The following is a 14299-nucleotide window of genomic DNA, read 5'->3' as shown; positions in this document are numbered from 1 at the left end:
GATTTGAACTCCTGTCAAACAGTCACCTCGGAGAGACAGACTTTCTACTGCGTTCCAGTGCCTGGCGAATCAGCATGGGTGAAAGAAATATCTTTTTTGTTGGGGCTAGTGCTCTGTTATACCAACAGTGACCACCAACTAATTCATTAGGTTTAAGGAGATAAGTTTATTTAAAGTTTCTTTTATTTTGAGTGAACCGGGAGAGGTGGTAGGTGTGGAAAAAGGCAAAATTGGTGGTGTGCTATATGCACAAAGAGGATGCAAATGAATTTAGGAACATTGCTTTTTGATTTAGTAGGGATTTAGACTAGATTTTCATGCTTGCCTGGGAGGGTCTTGAAAATTTCTGTTAATTTCTATTTGCAAACACTTAGAAGAAGAGAAACTTCAGCTGAGCCACGGGCATTCCATTGGCGTTTTCTGATTGAATTAGGACACTGTGATATAGTAAGAGTCTCCTGTAGTTGAGCATGTTAAGGCAGTAATTACTGAAAAATTGAAATGGTGTGTTTATTATAGTTTGACCACAGTATGTCATTTTCTCAATGAATAAAGGAAACATTTTGGGGAGAAACAAATCATCTTTATTTTCTCCTAGTAAATGGAAGTTGAATTTTCTGAGTGAAATGGATACCGGATGCTTATTTTAACAGCTTTTAGGAATTTTATGTTCTCTTCGTCTCCAAGGGAGTAGGGGAGAGGTCTAGAAAACTTAAGATATGTTGCATTTTGTAAAAAGATGAGACTTTGATGGTAAATTTATAATGACTTAATATTTCATATTTTGAGTTCAGAAGTTACGAAAACTACTACTTGTCACTGGCACAGAATGCCAACGCAATTTTAAAATTAATCTAACACAATTTTTGTAATAAAAAGGTTGGTAAGAGTTAGTCTTTGAATGAATTTTACAGCGAAGTACTGCAGCAATGGAAATTTAAAGTGAGCTGGACTATTATGAAAATAACACAATTTCAATGTTTGCCCATCGTGCTAAGAAAAGGAAAAATGTATCAGCTTTTTCAAATTTAATTCACAAGTGTAGTATTGCTAGTATGTTACAAGTATGCAAACATTTTCTGTGTGTTTCTTTTTAAAGTAATAATAATAATTATATCAGATAGCAAGTCTTTAAGTATTATAATATCTGTTCTTTAGGGTTGGGATGTGGAGGAGAGAAAATTCTTGACATTTGGAGTTGTTTTCTGGGCGTAAAAAACCCACCCATTTTTAGAGATCGATAGTGGAATAGCACTTGTTGGGTTTTAGTTTCTATTTTCAACAAAGCCTATGACTGCTGTACACTTCTTAAGCTGGTTATTTATGTGTCTAAAGAGATGACGTCTAGATAACAATTTAAATCATTATTTTAACGTCTTGCTCAAAATAGGAAAATAGCATTTTATTTAAAACCAAAAAAAAACCCCCCAAAAAACCAAACCCAATTTACTTTCCTTGAATTTTCTCAACTGAGTCTGTGGTTGTCCTTAATCTGCAATTTTACGCATATATTAGTGCAAGCCAAGCTCGAGTTAGTCCTTCAACATCCTACACACCAAGTCGCCACAAGAGGAGCTATGAGGAAGATGAGGATATGGATCTACATCCATCTAAACAGAAAGAGCAACATATGGGTAATAGTCATTATTGATGAATAGTTATTGTGTTATTTTCCCAGAATTTGCAGAAATTTAATTCTCGAAAAATTGCAATATTTGCAATTGTTCGAATCAGCAGTGTTAATGCAGCCATCATAACTAATTTGGTGGCTTTGCTGAAGTCGTCAGTGTGGGAGAGCCTACGGTGTTGCATGTTGTATGTATATTGTATGACTTGTTGGTACTACTTTCTAGAGTTAATTCCCGGAATTAATATTTTGTACAGGAACACTTGTGTCTTGCCTTTTGTATGTAACAGCACACGCACAATTTATAGCAGCAGGCTGAAACTTAGGAGTTCTTGTTTAATTTCCCACTCTATTGCAGATGGCATGGTAATCTGAGGAAAATCATATGTGTCTCACATTCTCTGGATGTTATTGTGTAAATTGAAGCCGAACTACATCTCAGTTAGGTGCTGCTTTGCTATGAACAGTAGTATATACCTAAAAAATATTTTCCAGTCTTACCTCTTTTTCTAACATGAGGCTTATTAATCCGAATTCATAAAGGAACCAGATTAATACCAGACGCTTGATGCATCCTGAAGAAAGCTATTTAACCTTTAAGAGGATGGTATTTCAAACAGTGGTGTTTAGAGAGTGCGGTTCTTACTTATGCTGTAATCAGTTTGTGAACTATTTGTCTTGATGCTCTTCTGTGGAGATGCCACTGAAACTGCCGCGGGTTGGGTTTTTTTGAGATTTTGGCGTGTTTTCTTTTGAACAAGGTAAGTGCTTAGTTTAAAATTGTCAGTCGTGTTAAAGAAAAAAAAATTGTAGAAGCTATTGCTTTCTTTGGTGTTATATGTCTATCAGGTTCATTAGCTGAATTCACGTTTTTCTTTCTGTATTCTTACCAGTTTGCAAATGTTTTATTAGATAGTTTATACCGTTTTGTCTTCATACTCAGACTGATCAATTATAGAATAGATTTGTTTGGCTTTATTATTGCTGAAAATCTAGAGATTTTTAATGTAAACTGTTATGTTAATGCATACTCTTACCTTTAAGAACTATCTAGTTTTTTGACTGTGAGGTGCAGAAAAATATTACCTTTGCATTCCTACTGAATTTAGAATAAAATAATTCAGACAGTTTAAGCATTACATTTTAAAAATCGTATTGTTGACCGTGTTTGAGTTTCTAAGACACATAGATCTTTACCAGTACTCACACTCACAGGTGTCTTGATGATATAAAATATGCATTTGTGAGACTTTTCTATTCTGAGTAATAGTATATTTTGTCAAATATATTGCTTTATTAAATATTTTTGTTTTGAACACCTTGTTAAATTAGTTTAATTCTGTGTTGCTCACTGAAGAAAGTTGTTCACTTTTGGATTTCTGTTTAAGGAGCTTGAATCCTTTGTTTTTCAGGCAGCGGAGGTGATATCCATGGATGTGTGGAGCCAAAGAGATTAGAAACGGAGGCTTCTGCTGGTCATCATCTTATTTCTCCCAACTGCTCCCCACCACTTGACTTAAATTTTCCATTGCCAGGGGAGAAGGGACCAGCATGTCTTGTCAAGGTAACAAAAGTGGAGAGATGATGAGATGGCTGTGGCCTCAGTGAGGCAGGCAGAAACTGAAGTTAGAGTGTTGAGTAGTAAGTCTTGCATTAGTTTATGGGCGCAGAAATTGTCTTCCAAGACCACAGTTTTGTTCCTGCAGATAATTACATTGTTTCTCTTCATTATTACCTTGTTTCTCCTCGCTGCCCCTGTAGGTGAATTGCTGAACTTCTTAGACAGCATTTATTAGATCTTGCACATTCTCAAATGAAAAAATCCATTCCTAGATGCTTAAGGGTGTAACTGATACTGACTCCTGATATTTTGCTTTTAGGAATTGCCCTCTTGAGGAAAAAAAGCTGTGATGGACACTACACATTTTTGTATTGTATTTGAAATAGTCTTTGATTCACTAGCATGCTGTATTGCTCATGAAACTTCCAAGACAACATTTCTACGCTGTTACTGTGTTGAATGCTCTCTTATTCAAAAAATCATGATAAATAAGTTTAGGATATAGGTTTTTTTACATTTGTGTGGCAAAAGAATGCCAATTGGTAAAAGCATGTAATCATAAAACTCATTTTTCCAATGTAAGCTTACTGACACTGAGGACTAGGAGAGACCTCTTCACACGGACTGTTCTCAGCCTGCAGCTGAGTCTCCTGAGATTTTTCCTTTTGTCTGTTTTTGTGTTCAGTCTTGCATCTGGCCCATCTGGCTCTATTTTTTATTATTTTCTCTTTGTGACAGGTCTACGAGAGCTGGGATAGCTTCAAAGTCAATGATGTTCTGGAGGTATACGGTATATTGTCTGTGGATCCAGTGCTGAGCATAGTAAACAATGAAGAGAGGTAAGGCTCCCCTCATGCATGATCCTGAAATGAAGCAAGTGTTTATCTCGATAGGCAAATTATTTTGGCTATCCCAAACAGAGAAATGTGTAAATACCTAACAGTTACGCTTAAGAGGTGAATTTTTGTTGCTTAAAAAAAGCTTGATGGGGGAAGTGTTAGATCCACCAGGGTAAACTGAAGTCCACTGTTCTCTGATACATCCATGCCCTTGGATAAACGATGCATCTTTTTTAGGGTGTTGTACAGTCTATAAAGCAGAAAGTGCTTCTATAGCTAAATGTTTTGTACCTTTTCGTGACTATTAAACTTTCAATTTACGAGTGAATAGTGAACAAAACTTTCAAATAAGCTTTAAAATTATAAAATGCCCTTTTGAAATAAGTCCGTGAAAGTTGTTAAGACAAACAGTTCTGAAGAGTTAAAAAAAAGTTTGCATGTCTGCATGGAGAGTGAAGGTGACCAAAATGAGTAAGAATTGTATTGATTTTTTTCATTAATTAGGGTATATCATCACATTATACCGCTGGTAGAAACTTCTCATTTCATTTGCTGTTCTGTAATTACTTGCTTCACAAAATACAAACTAATTGAGAAGAGTACAAGAAGTCAATTTTTAAAATAAAACTGTTGACCAATCTAACATATGTACTGCCGATGTCTTGAACCATTGTGCTTTAAATTATTTCTGGTGGTGAATTTGTTTACCCTTCTGATAAGTACAATGTGGAGAGTGCAGTGTGAATCCTTTGTAGTGCCAACTTCTTAAAAGTTAACTCAGCCTGGTCAGCTGCTTTTGGTTATCAGCTGTCTGACAGCTAATTCCAGACTGACAGCTCAGTTGGTCTGTCATAGGCTGTTGGTTTTTTTCCTGCGTCTCATTCTATCACAAATGGACAAAACGGTGACGTTTAGCAACATTTTGAATGCAAACAAAGGAAGTTTCTTTTAATGGAAAGAGTCGATAGTCTGTTAGTGGACTGCTGAAGAGGCTTTGAAGTTATAAAGCCTTTCAGTTTTTAAAACCAGTACAAGTCAATTAAATTTGTACTAAACTTTCCTGTCATCTGAGATAGTCGCTTTAGGGATTTTTAGTTTCTACGTAAAAAATGAAAGCCATCTGGAAGGAATTTTGTAAGGCATCAGGGAGAGAGCAAAGCTTGTGTATCTGAACTCTTAAATTAAGGGGTGATACCTTCAAGTTTGAGCTGAGGTACATTAGGATTTTTTTACTCACTTTTTTTTTTTTAACTCAGCCAGTGATATAGCTGTTATGTGACTGTCTAGAAAATCTTGTTATCAGGCTCCGGAACGTGGTGGGGTATGAAAACCCCACATGTGCATACACAGACAAATGTAATAAATCATTACCTTATTTTCTTAAAAGTTACTGTTTAGACTTCACCCAGTACGTGCTGGGCAGAACAGTGTAACTCTTTATTTGAACCTACAACTTATTAAATGGTGCAGCAAATAATAAATGTGGGTTGGTTTGGGGTGTTTGGTTTTGGTGGGGTTTTTTTTTAGTGTTTGGATTTTGTTTTTCAGAAGGCGAAGATGTGATTATTTTCTGAAAATAATAGAATCCAAATTTTTTTTTGGTCAGTGTGTTTTGGCATTTCTAGATCATTATATAATTGGGATTCGGTATTTATGGTGTTTATAAAAATCACGGAGAAAGTAGTTTGAATATGGGAGGAGTTACCAGGAGCTGGGAGCGGATGTTGTTTGTTCCCGTGTGCCCTGTTCTTGGCCTGGCTCCAGCTGCTCTGAGTCAGATGGTGAGAAATTTGTGTGGGATGCTTCTAAGTCCAGTTGTGCTGTGCCCTTTCCTACGGACAGCTCAGCCCTCGATCCTATGGAGTGTATGGACACGGCAGAAGAACAGAGAGTACACAGTCCTCCAGCCTCATTAGTCCCCAGAATCCATGTGATTTTGGCACAGAAATTACAACATATTAACCCGTTACTGCCTGCCTGCCTTAATGAAGAAGAGAGTAAAACCTGTGAGTATCTCAACTTGACCTCTCTCTGTGAACGTGTAAATTTGCAGTTTCCTAGTTCACGTGAACAAATACTTCTTTGCCCAGAGACAAATGCATCAATGGCAGGGTTTGGATTTAAATCTTGTTAAATGGAGGAACCGTTCAGCACTGCAGAACTGGACAAGATGCAAGTGTTTGTGTTTATGTGATTGCTGATGTGTTTATTTTTCTGAAATAAGTGTGATTTGTATGAAACTTGTTTTTGCATTCTGTGTGCCCAAGGATTTTAGCACGATGTTCTGCCATAAGATTTTATTTGTTTACAAATGGAGTAGTGAATTGCTGGAAAATTAGATTTCCAATTTAATGTAACAGTAACAATGAGAAACATACCGACAATGTAAAGAATCATAATACTGTGAAGAAAATAAGGCAATTCTGGTTTTAAGCAAATATGCTATTCCTTGTGTCCTATCTGACTTTTTTTTTTTGTCTTTGAATTATTGCATGCATACCTTTAATATTTATCATTTTCTTCCTTGTGTGCCTTGTATTGCTTGTCCTGAGCTGTGCTACGTGTAAGGGTGTTGTTTTTTCTGCCTTTAATATTAGTATGGATAGACTATCGATTTTAGAAATTTGGCTCCAAACTTCACAGCCTTCTGCAAATGCATTACACAATATCTAGTTAAGAAAAGGAAAGCATTTCCAAGGAAGTGTTGAGTGACTCAGGTTATCCAAAGCCAGTAATCACTCAGTTGGAAAACCAATTAATGTTTGTTTATTTTTCCTAGAGTGCTTTGGAGTAACCATTTTTCTTCATCAAACTGTAATGGAAAGTAAGGTTTATAGAGAGGGAAGAGGGCGAGGAACAGCACGTTTTCTGACATTTGTTGTTTTTTTCTGCTCTTTTATCAGTTGTTACTAATTTCATGTCTGAGCTGTCACCAGTGAGAGCAGAGTTGCTTGGGTTCCTCACCCACGCCCTCTTGGGAGACAGTTTGGCTGCTGAATACCTTATATTGCATCTCATCTCTACCGTGTAAGTATTTAGATGTTTGCTTAGTATTTATATATTCATATTTTAAAAGAAATCTCCTTTTATGGGGCTCTTCACCACTCTGCAAATAAATGGCAGAAATAGCTTAAAGAGTACTTACTCCAGTAGGACTTTGTCCAGCTAGAGTTGCCCTGTCATAATAGACACAGTAAACAGATTTAATTGTCTAAAATAACAGGAAGATTTGTTAAAATGCCAGTTTTGTGGCAGTATATCCTTTCAGTGTTCCTTTGAGAGTTGGACAAAATTTCCAAGATACACTTTTAAACAGAGGTATGAAAACATCTTTTTGTCTGTAGCTCCTTTTATTGAATAGGACGTGCATCTGACTTCTTAAAGAGGGATTTTTCTAACTGCAGTAATTATTGTTTACATATTAAAAGATACTGAAAGGTACATTCCGGGAATTTGTTTAATTAAATGTAGACACATGAAGTGACCCCCATTTAGCATGTGATAGAAATTTACCACCTGAGCTGATGCTATCGATCACAATGCATGCACACTCAGCTATCTTTGTGGCTGATTAAAGTGGATTTGTGTAACATTCTGTTATGTTGGATTAAACTGTCATCGGAGGGAATAGCAGCATGCTTTGGCTCATTACAATTTCAGGTGTGAAACTTCAGACAATATGTTTTGATTAGATTAAGTATAGTTGTCAGGCTCAAATTTAATTTTAGTCTTTTCAAAATGAAAATGGATTCCATTGTCTTAAAAAAAAAAAAAGGTAATTTCTTAGTAAATAAACCACTTGTTTTATGGTTTTCAAAAATACTGTTCTGCTACAAAGTGAGTAGTGCAGCACATATTTGTTTAACAGAAGTGATTACAGAGCTGTAACTGGACTCAGCATCTCACCTTTCTCATACCTGCAACTGATGTGTAAAAAGCCATAAGATATTTCGCAGCCTCCGCAAGACAGGCGGTATCAAGCTAGATCCAACCATAATGCCAGGGCTGCATAATTATCAGCCAACAAAATTTATGGTAGGTTTGTGTTTACAGTCTGCCCTGAACCCTTGTCCCCGTGTAAATGTAAGTACTTCAATATCAGTATGCATTTTTTTGTTTTTATTTTTATTCTGCACACACTTTGTTCTTTCAAGGGGGACTGTGAGTGCTCTAACACTTAGACTAGAATGTGTTTTCTCTCTTAGCTGATATCACAAAAAATTGAAATTTGTCAAGAATGGGGAGAAGATATACAGTAAGAAGAGGGAGAGGAAAGCTGAGGGCAGGTAAAGGAAATGATCAAGCACGATAAGCAGGGAAATTGAGACTGGGCAATGAGAAAGGAAAAGGATGAAGGAGTGTGTTTACTGAGTAACAATAGAGCACAAGAACAGGACGTCTGGAATGCACAACGCAGGATCTCAAGCACTATAAATGTGCTGCTTTTGTGCAGTGCTGCAAAGCCTTCTACAGCAGCCTTCAGCCTAACAGCTCCCTCAACACTGGAGGAGGAAGAAAATGTGGCTGCTATTTATGTATGTATTAGTAGTGCAATCCTGCTAGCTAGCGGAGATACTGCACAACCCTCGAGCTGGTTGACACCTGTATTCACCATGTTAATCGGATGCTTGCCTAACCTGTATTATTTTTGGTTTAGTTATGCAAGACGAGATGTGCTTCCTCTGGGAAAATTCACAGTCAACTTGAGCGGATGTCCAAGAAATAGCATCTTCACAGAGCACATATACCGCATTATCCAGCAGCTCGTTCCAGCAGTAAGAATAATGGCATTGTAGTGCTTTAATATTTCTGATGATAGATGTTGGAGTAACTGTCGCATCCAAAAAACCACCGCTTGAGTTAAAAGGCAGGCTTCTTAAACGAAGGTTCCTGCTATCCATGTAGAGAGCAGATAACAATGGATATATGGCTTTCCTCTCAGTTGAAGTCTCTATTTACCTAGTCATTTAGAATGAATATGGAATGAAATCATATCCCCATAGGTATTAAACTGACAGACAGGTGCTGTATACTTTATTTTGTCTTTCTGGATTGAGATGTGTAGACGTTTCGGTCATTTAATTATCATGTCATGACTTTTTGTCCCCATGTTTGTGTTTCTGTTCTGCAGAAAAATCATAGTTACTCAGTTTGGGGTTGTAATAATTCTACTGCTGCAATGAATTATTTGTTGTTTTTTTGCTAATCCTAGATGTGCAGTACAGGTGATACGAGTTCTTAACAGCATTATTTTCCTTAAATGTTTAGCATTTGGACATTTGGGAGAAAGTGTATTCTATACTGTGGTAACAAGTTTTGTTTTACTTACTATGAAGGTTCGCAGTTGTAGCTCTTGCTAAAGGAAGCAGTATTTACTAGGGAACCTGGAGGAGAGGAAATGCGCTGATTAGTTTCTTTTCTCGTTGCAGTCCTATCGCCTACAAATGACCATTGAAAACATGAACCATTCACGATTTATTCCACACAAAGACTACACAGCTAATCGCTTAGTCAGCGGAGTATTGCAGCTTGCCAGCAACACTTCCCTTGTAGTAGATGAGACTCAACTTGAGCAAGGACAACTTGACACAACAGGTGGACGTTTTTTGGATTTGTTTTTGTGTTTTGTTTTTTTCTTGTTTTGTTTAAAAAAGAAAAAATCTCATCTGGAAGGTTAAAAGTTGATAAATTTTAAGACAGTCTTGCTAACTGTGTCCCAGTAATAACTTTCTATTACAAAACCGTTTGTGGTTTCCATATCCTATTTGATTGCGTGAGCTAGCGTCCTGCTAGTCTGCTGCCTTCTCAGACAGCTTAAGGCTTGATCTCTTGGGTTTTTTCCCTATTTTACTTACTGGAAGTTTTTGGTATTTTGCTCAGAGATGCTGGTATTGAGTCAAAATCTCTATCCAAACCACAAATGACCAATAATGAAACAAGATAGTTCCTGGTTTAGTATAGCTTTGCATTGCAGAGAACTCTGGACAGTGTCTTTGACACTTGGTATAAAGGCCACTGATTTGAGTAAATCTTCAGACCAAAATACCTCTGATTCATTGGAATGGCCTTTCAGTTTCCTGTGATAATGAATGAAGAAGTGGGGGAGCGTATGCGCCTGTCTTATGCTTTATGCTTTTACTGTATGAATGGAAACCATAGTACAGATATCTGTGGTGATTTCAAGGAAAGAGGAATAGGGATTCACTGGAAGTGACTTTATTTTAAAATAAAAATGTTATCTTGAGAAACCTGCTCGACTGTGTGACACTAAGCCTGTTTGGTCTTCCGAATGAATATCAGTACTCTGTCCCATTCAAGCAATTAGTCTGGCAGAACTAGTGAGGTTCAGATTTCAGGTTGATTCTGTTTAGAAACATAATCTTTTTTTCTTCTTTTTTTAATTACTGCTATTAAAAGTTGTTCATTGAAATTATTCACTTGTTTTTGAGTCCTCAGTATTTTTTGTTACTCTGCTTTAGTAAAGTTAGAAAATTTTACTAAAGAAATTAGTAAAGCTAGTAGAAACCTTTGCGTTGTCTGTTTCAAAAACATAAGGCAAAACGTGAAAAGCTCCCATTTACAGAAAAATCCTGCTGTGCTGGGTTATAGGTTTTCTAAACTGTTTGTCCTTAATGTCTAAAAAACCTCAACATTCAGTGAAATTTTCATTTTAAGTATTAAAAGTTGCAGGTAAAAATAGCTTGTTCATTTTAGTTTGTTTCTGTTGATGTGATGTTGGTCTCTACTAAATTTAGAATGAAAAAGTAAGAATTTTTAATTTCTTGTAACAATGTTGGAAACAAAATTTAATCCTAGAGAACAATAAGGATCTTCAGATCCAGTAGTTGCTTTGGAACTCTTGGAAGTTACAGGTTAGAGATTTCAAATGGGAAAATGTCCCACAAGTAAACCATAATATTAAATTTGCCTTTATTTACGAACTTTGCCTTTACTTACAGTATAGTAAATTAATAGCAATTCATTGAAGGCAAAAACATAACAGCAGATGTGTCGTTTGATGCAGTAACACTGCTGAAGGGAAATTAGAATTCTTGGGTGCATTGGTATTTCAAAGGGAGAATTCCAAGAGTTAACCAGTTAATTCATCAATCTTAACTTTCTAGATTTTTAATAACTTCCACGTACGGCAAATGGCTTCTATAAAGATTTGGCAAAATGATAATGAGTATGTTCTTCAGCTGTTCTGGTCTTGCTGGCCTGTCTAATGTGGTCTTTATCCAGCAAGACTTTTTTTCTTTTTCTTCCTTAAGCTGTTTAATTACACTTTCTGCCAGGTACTTTTGTCCTCGTGAGATTTATTTTTTTTTCTCTGTAGATTGTTACCTGGCTTTACAGGACCCATGTAAACATTAGCTATTAACACATATACTAGGCCAGATACAATTTACGCTTGAAATCCTTCAAGAATTCTTTATTTTGGTCCTCAAAACTAGTTTTCTCTATCTGGAGGACGCTACAGGCACAAGAAGAAACAGGATGCTTGCAAGAATTTTTCTACCAGCTGTTCATTAGAAACAGACTGGGGAAAAAAGAAATAAAAATCAGGTCTGACCTTTGTTTAGGTCCAGTGATCAACGAATTTGTTCTTGCTTTTTTAGGTGTACATAATGTGACAGCACTGGGTAATCTGATAACTTGGCAGAAGGTGGATTATGACTTCAATTACCACCAGATGGAATTCCCGTGCAATATTAATGTTCTTATCACTTCAGAGGGCCGATCACTCCTACCGGTATGGCAAGGTCTTCCTGAATTTGGGGAATACTTGCAGTTGGTAGCTACTTACTTAGAGCGTGGCATTCCAGGGACAAGTGAAGACAGGAAAATTGTCTTGTGACCAGGGGTGGGTACGATACTAGCATTAGTTCTCCCTCGTGGCTGCCGCCAGGCCAAGAACCTGTTCAGAGGAGAACCAAGAGACTGACCTTCCCTCCTCCTTGGCTGAACAGCATAGCGATGGCAAGGCAGCGACTGGAGTTGCTAACGGAGATCCCAGCAATGGGTAACGCCCGCAGCTACACTGCTGCTCTCAAAACTTTGTTCTAGGACAGTAGTCTCTGAAGTGAAGTTTCAGTAAAGGACAATGGGTCTGGCATTGACCCGAGGAAAACGGAGCAGCCAAAGCTTAGATCTCTTGCATTCCGGCTTTATGAACTCAGCCTTTGCTCTCTTGCCTCTCAGTGAAACTGGGTCCTGCTTGAATAAGGACTTCACGCTTCCCTTCAAAAAGGGAACCTTTAAATGTCTAAGGAATGAATTTTCTCTTACCTTAATTCTGGGAAATAGTGACTTCTGTTGCTTCAGAGATTACATTACTCTTGGAATAGACAAAAATAGGATGTAGAAAGAGATGATATGTAATTTTATTTTTCAGTCAGATTGCCAAGTCCACTTACAACCACAGATAATTCCACCAAACATGGAAGAGTATATGAACAGCCTCCTAACAGCAGTGCTCCCTTCTGTGCTGAACAAATTTCGAATTTATCTGAGTTTATTGAGGCTGCTGGACTACAGTATATCTGATGAAGTGACCAAGGTATGGAAGACTTCACTGATGTGTTTTCAACTGTATATTCAGATAGAAAGCACCTTCATAGAAAGTTATCGTACTTTCCCATTGTTCTCCCTGTCAGTGATTCTCCTTGAAGTTTTCTAAAAACCAAACAGAAGCATTTTCTTGTCCTGAATGTGCCTTCAAGGATTTGTACTCTTGTCCATGTACACTTTACGTGTACTCTGTTTTCTAGAACTCATTTTGAAAACTAATTCTTTTCCAAGATGGGACCTAGCCTATTTTTACTCAGGCTCACTTCCCGACAGTAATGAGTTAAAATGTTTCTCCTGTAATTTCAGGGTGGTTATGGATTTTAGCTCGTTAAAAGCTTACTCGTAGTGAAGGTTCTTTTATGCCACTTAATTGCGTGCTGTATTGTTTGTAGGCAGTAGAAGAAGACTTTGTAGAAATGCGCAAGAATGACCCCGAGAGCATAACAGCTGATGATCTGCACAGAACTCTGCTCGTAGCCAGGTGGGTAGCGCTGCGTGCAGCAGCTGGAGACTTTCTAGCGAGCTGGTGTCGCGTGAAGGCAGTGCTCAGTCTGCAGTCTGACAGCAGTTGAGAGATGGAATCGCCTCTCCCTTTGTTCCTCTTCTCACAAATTCTTAGTTAGGCGAAGTATTTCCTCCCCGCTTTGTGCCCAGGCTTTCTAGTTCACAGGATACTGAAAGAAAACTGGGTTTGTGCTGAATTAGCTTATCAAACCTGACACACGAACGAGCTCTTACTTAATTGCTGTTTCTGCTCATCCAGGTTCCTGTCTCTCAGCGCAGGGCAGACAACGCTGTCAAGAGAGAGGTGGCTGAGAGCGAAACAACTGGAGGCATTACGTAAAGCCAGACTTCAGCAGCAAAAATGTGTTAATGGGAATGAACTTTAATATTTTGTGGATGTCGCTATAAAAAATTTGTCTAATCCTAGATGGAACCCATACTAAGATTGGAATATTGTTTATACCAGTTTTTGTAGATAATTTATACCAAAAAGTTATGGATATTTACCCTTGCAGTCTGAACACGCTTAACTCTGTTCAGCCAGTTAAACATATTTTATGACCTTTTTTTGGAGCCTGTTTTGTAATTGAAAATTGGTAACAATGAGCAAATTGTTTGATATTAAAGTTTAATACTGAAGTTTTGTAAATGTATTTCCTTTAATAATAAGCAAATTCAACCCAGAATCCTTCATACACAGCAATGGTAGGCTCTGTTCTGGAATAAATTTGTGATGTAATTCTTGAAGGGCTGAGTTTTGAGGATCATCAGAGGTTTCAGCTAGCCAGCAGCTGCAAGAAACGTTGACTGTAGTAGGTAGAAGTGTGTAGTGTTGCTCCCGTGAGCTGAGGCAGGTTGCGTTCATAGCAGCAGCATAAGAGTGGTATAAAGAAGCGATTTGATCTGATCCGTGACAAGGTTCCAGCATGAAATACATCTTTATTGTACTTAGAGAAGGCCATGACTAACTTCCTAAATCTCTCTAATGACCTTTATTCTGGCACAACTTTTTTTTTTTTTTTTTTTTAAAAAAAGCATTGACTGGAGAATTCCTGATACTCATGTACTCATGCAAAACCTATCTTACTTTCTCCATTACCAGTAATGCAGTGTGTTTAAATTGTTTGAATAATATCAAGCATTAAGAATGGTCTCTATATACCTTATCTAATTCATGCTGTACAGTTTGAGCTGGTT

At 37.3% G+C, this 14299-nt stretch overlaps 1 protein-coding gene across 1 annotated transcript in view; it reads left to right on the top strand.

Moving 5' to 3' along the window:
• Positions 1–13741, top strand: part of MCMBP (minichromosome maintenance complex binding protein) — an 18824-nt gene extending 5083 nt beyond the window's left edge. Inside the window, exons 7-18 of the mRNA XM_009881653.1 lie at positions 1–87; positions 1505–1634; positions 3040–3191; positions 3927–4027; positions 5864–6033; positions 6931–7054; positions 8685–8802; positions 9457–9622; positions 11647–11780; positions 12423–12587; positions 12991–13079; positions 13362–13741. The exon at positions 1–87 is cut by the window's left edge and continues 16 nt beyond it. Of these exons, the coding sequence (XP_009879955.1) occupies positions 1–87; positions 1505–1634; positions 3040–3191; positions 3927–4027; positions 5864–6033; positions 6931–7054; positions 8685–8802; positions 9457–9622; positions 11647–11780; positions 12423–12587; positions 12991–13079; positions 13362–13488 (1563 nt within the window). The 3' untranslated portion in view covers positions 13489–13741. The remainder of the gene's footprint in view (positions 88–1504; positions 1635–3039; positions 3192–3926; positions 4028–5863; positions 6034–6930; positions 7055–8684; positions 8803–9456; positions 9623–11646; positions 11781–12422; positions 12588–12990; positions 13080–13361) is intronic.
• The last annotated feature ends 558 nt before the right edge of the window (positions 13742–14299 follow it).

Source organism: Charadrius vociferus, unplaced genomic scaffold (assembly GCF_000708025.1).
Source record: "Charadrius vociferus isolate BGI_N301 unplaced genomic scaffold, ASM70802v2 scaffold282, whole genome shotgun sequence".
Lineage (NCBI taxonomy): Eukaryota > Metazoa > Chordata > Aves > Charadriiformes > Charadriidae > Charadrius > Charadrius vociferus.
Note: the sequence above shows the minus strand (reverse complement) of the source record. Positions and strands in the feature narration are given on the sequence as shown.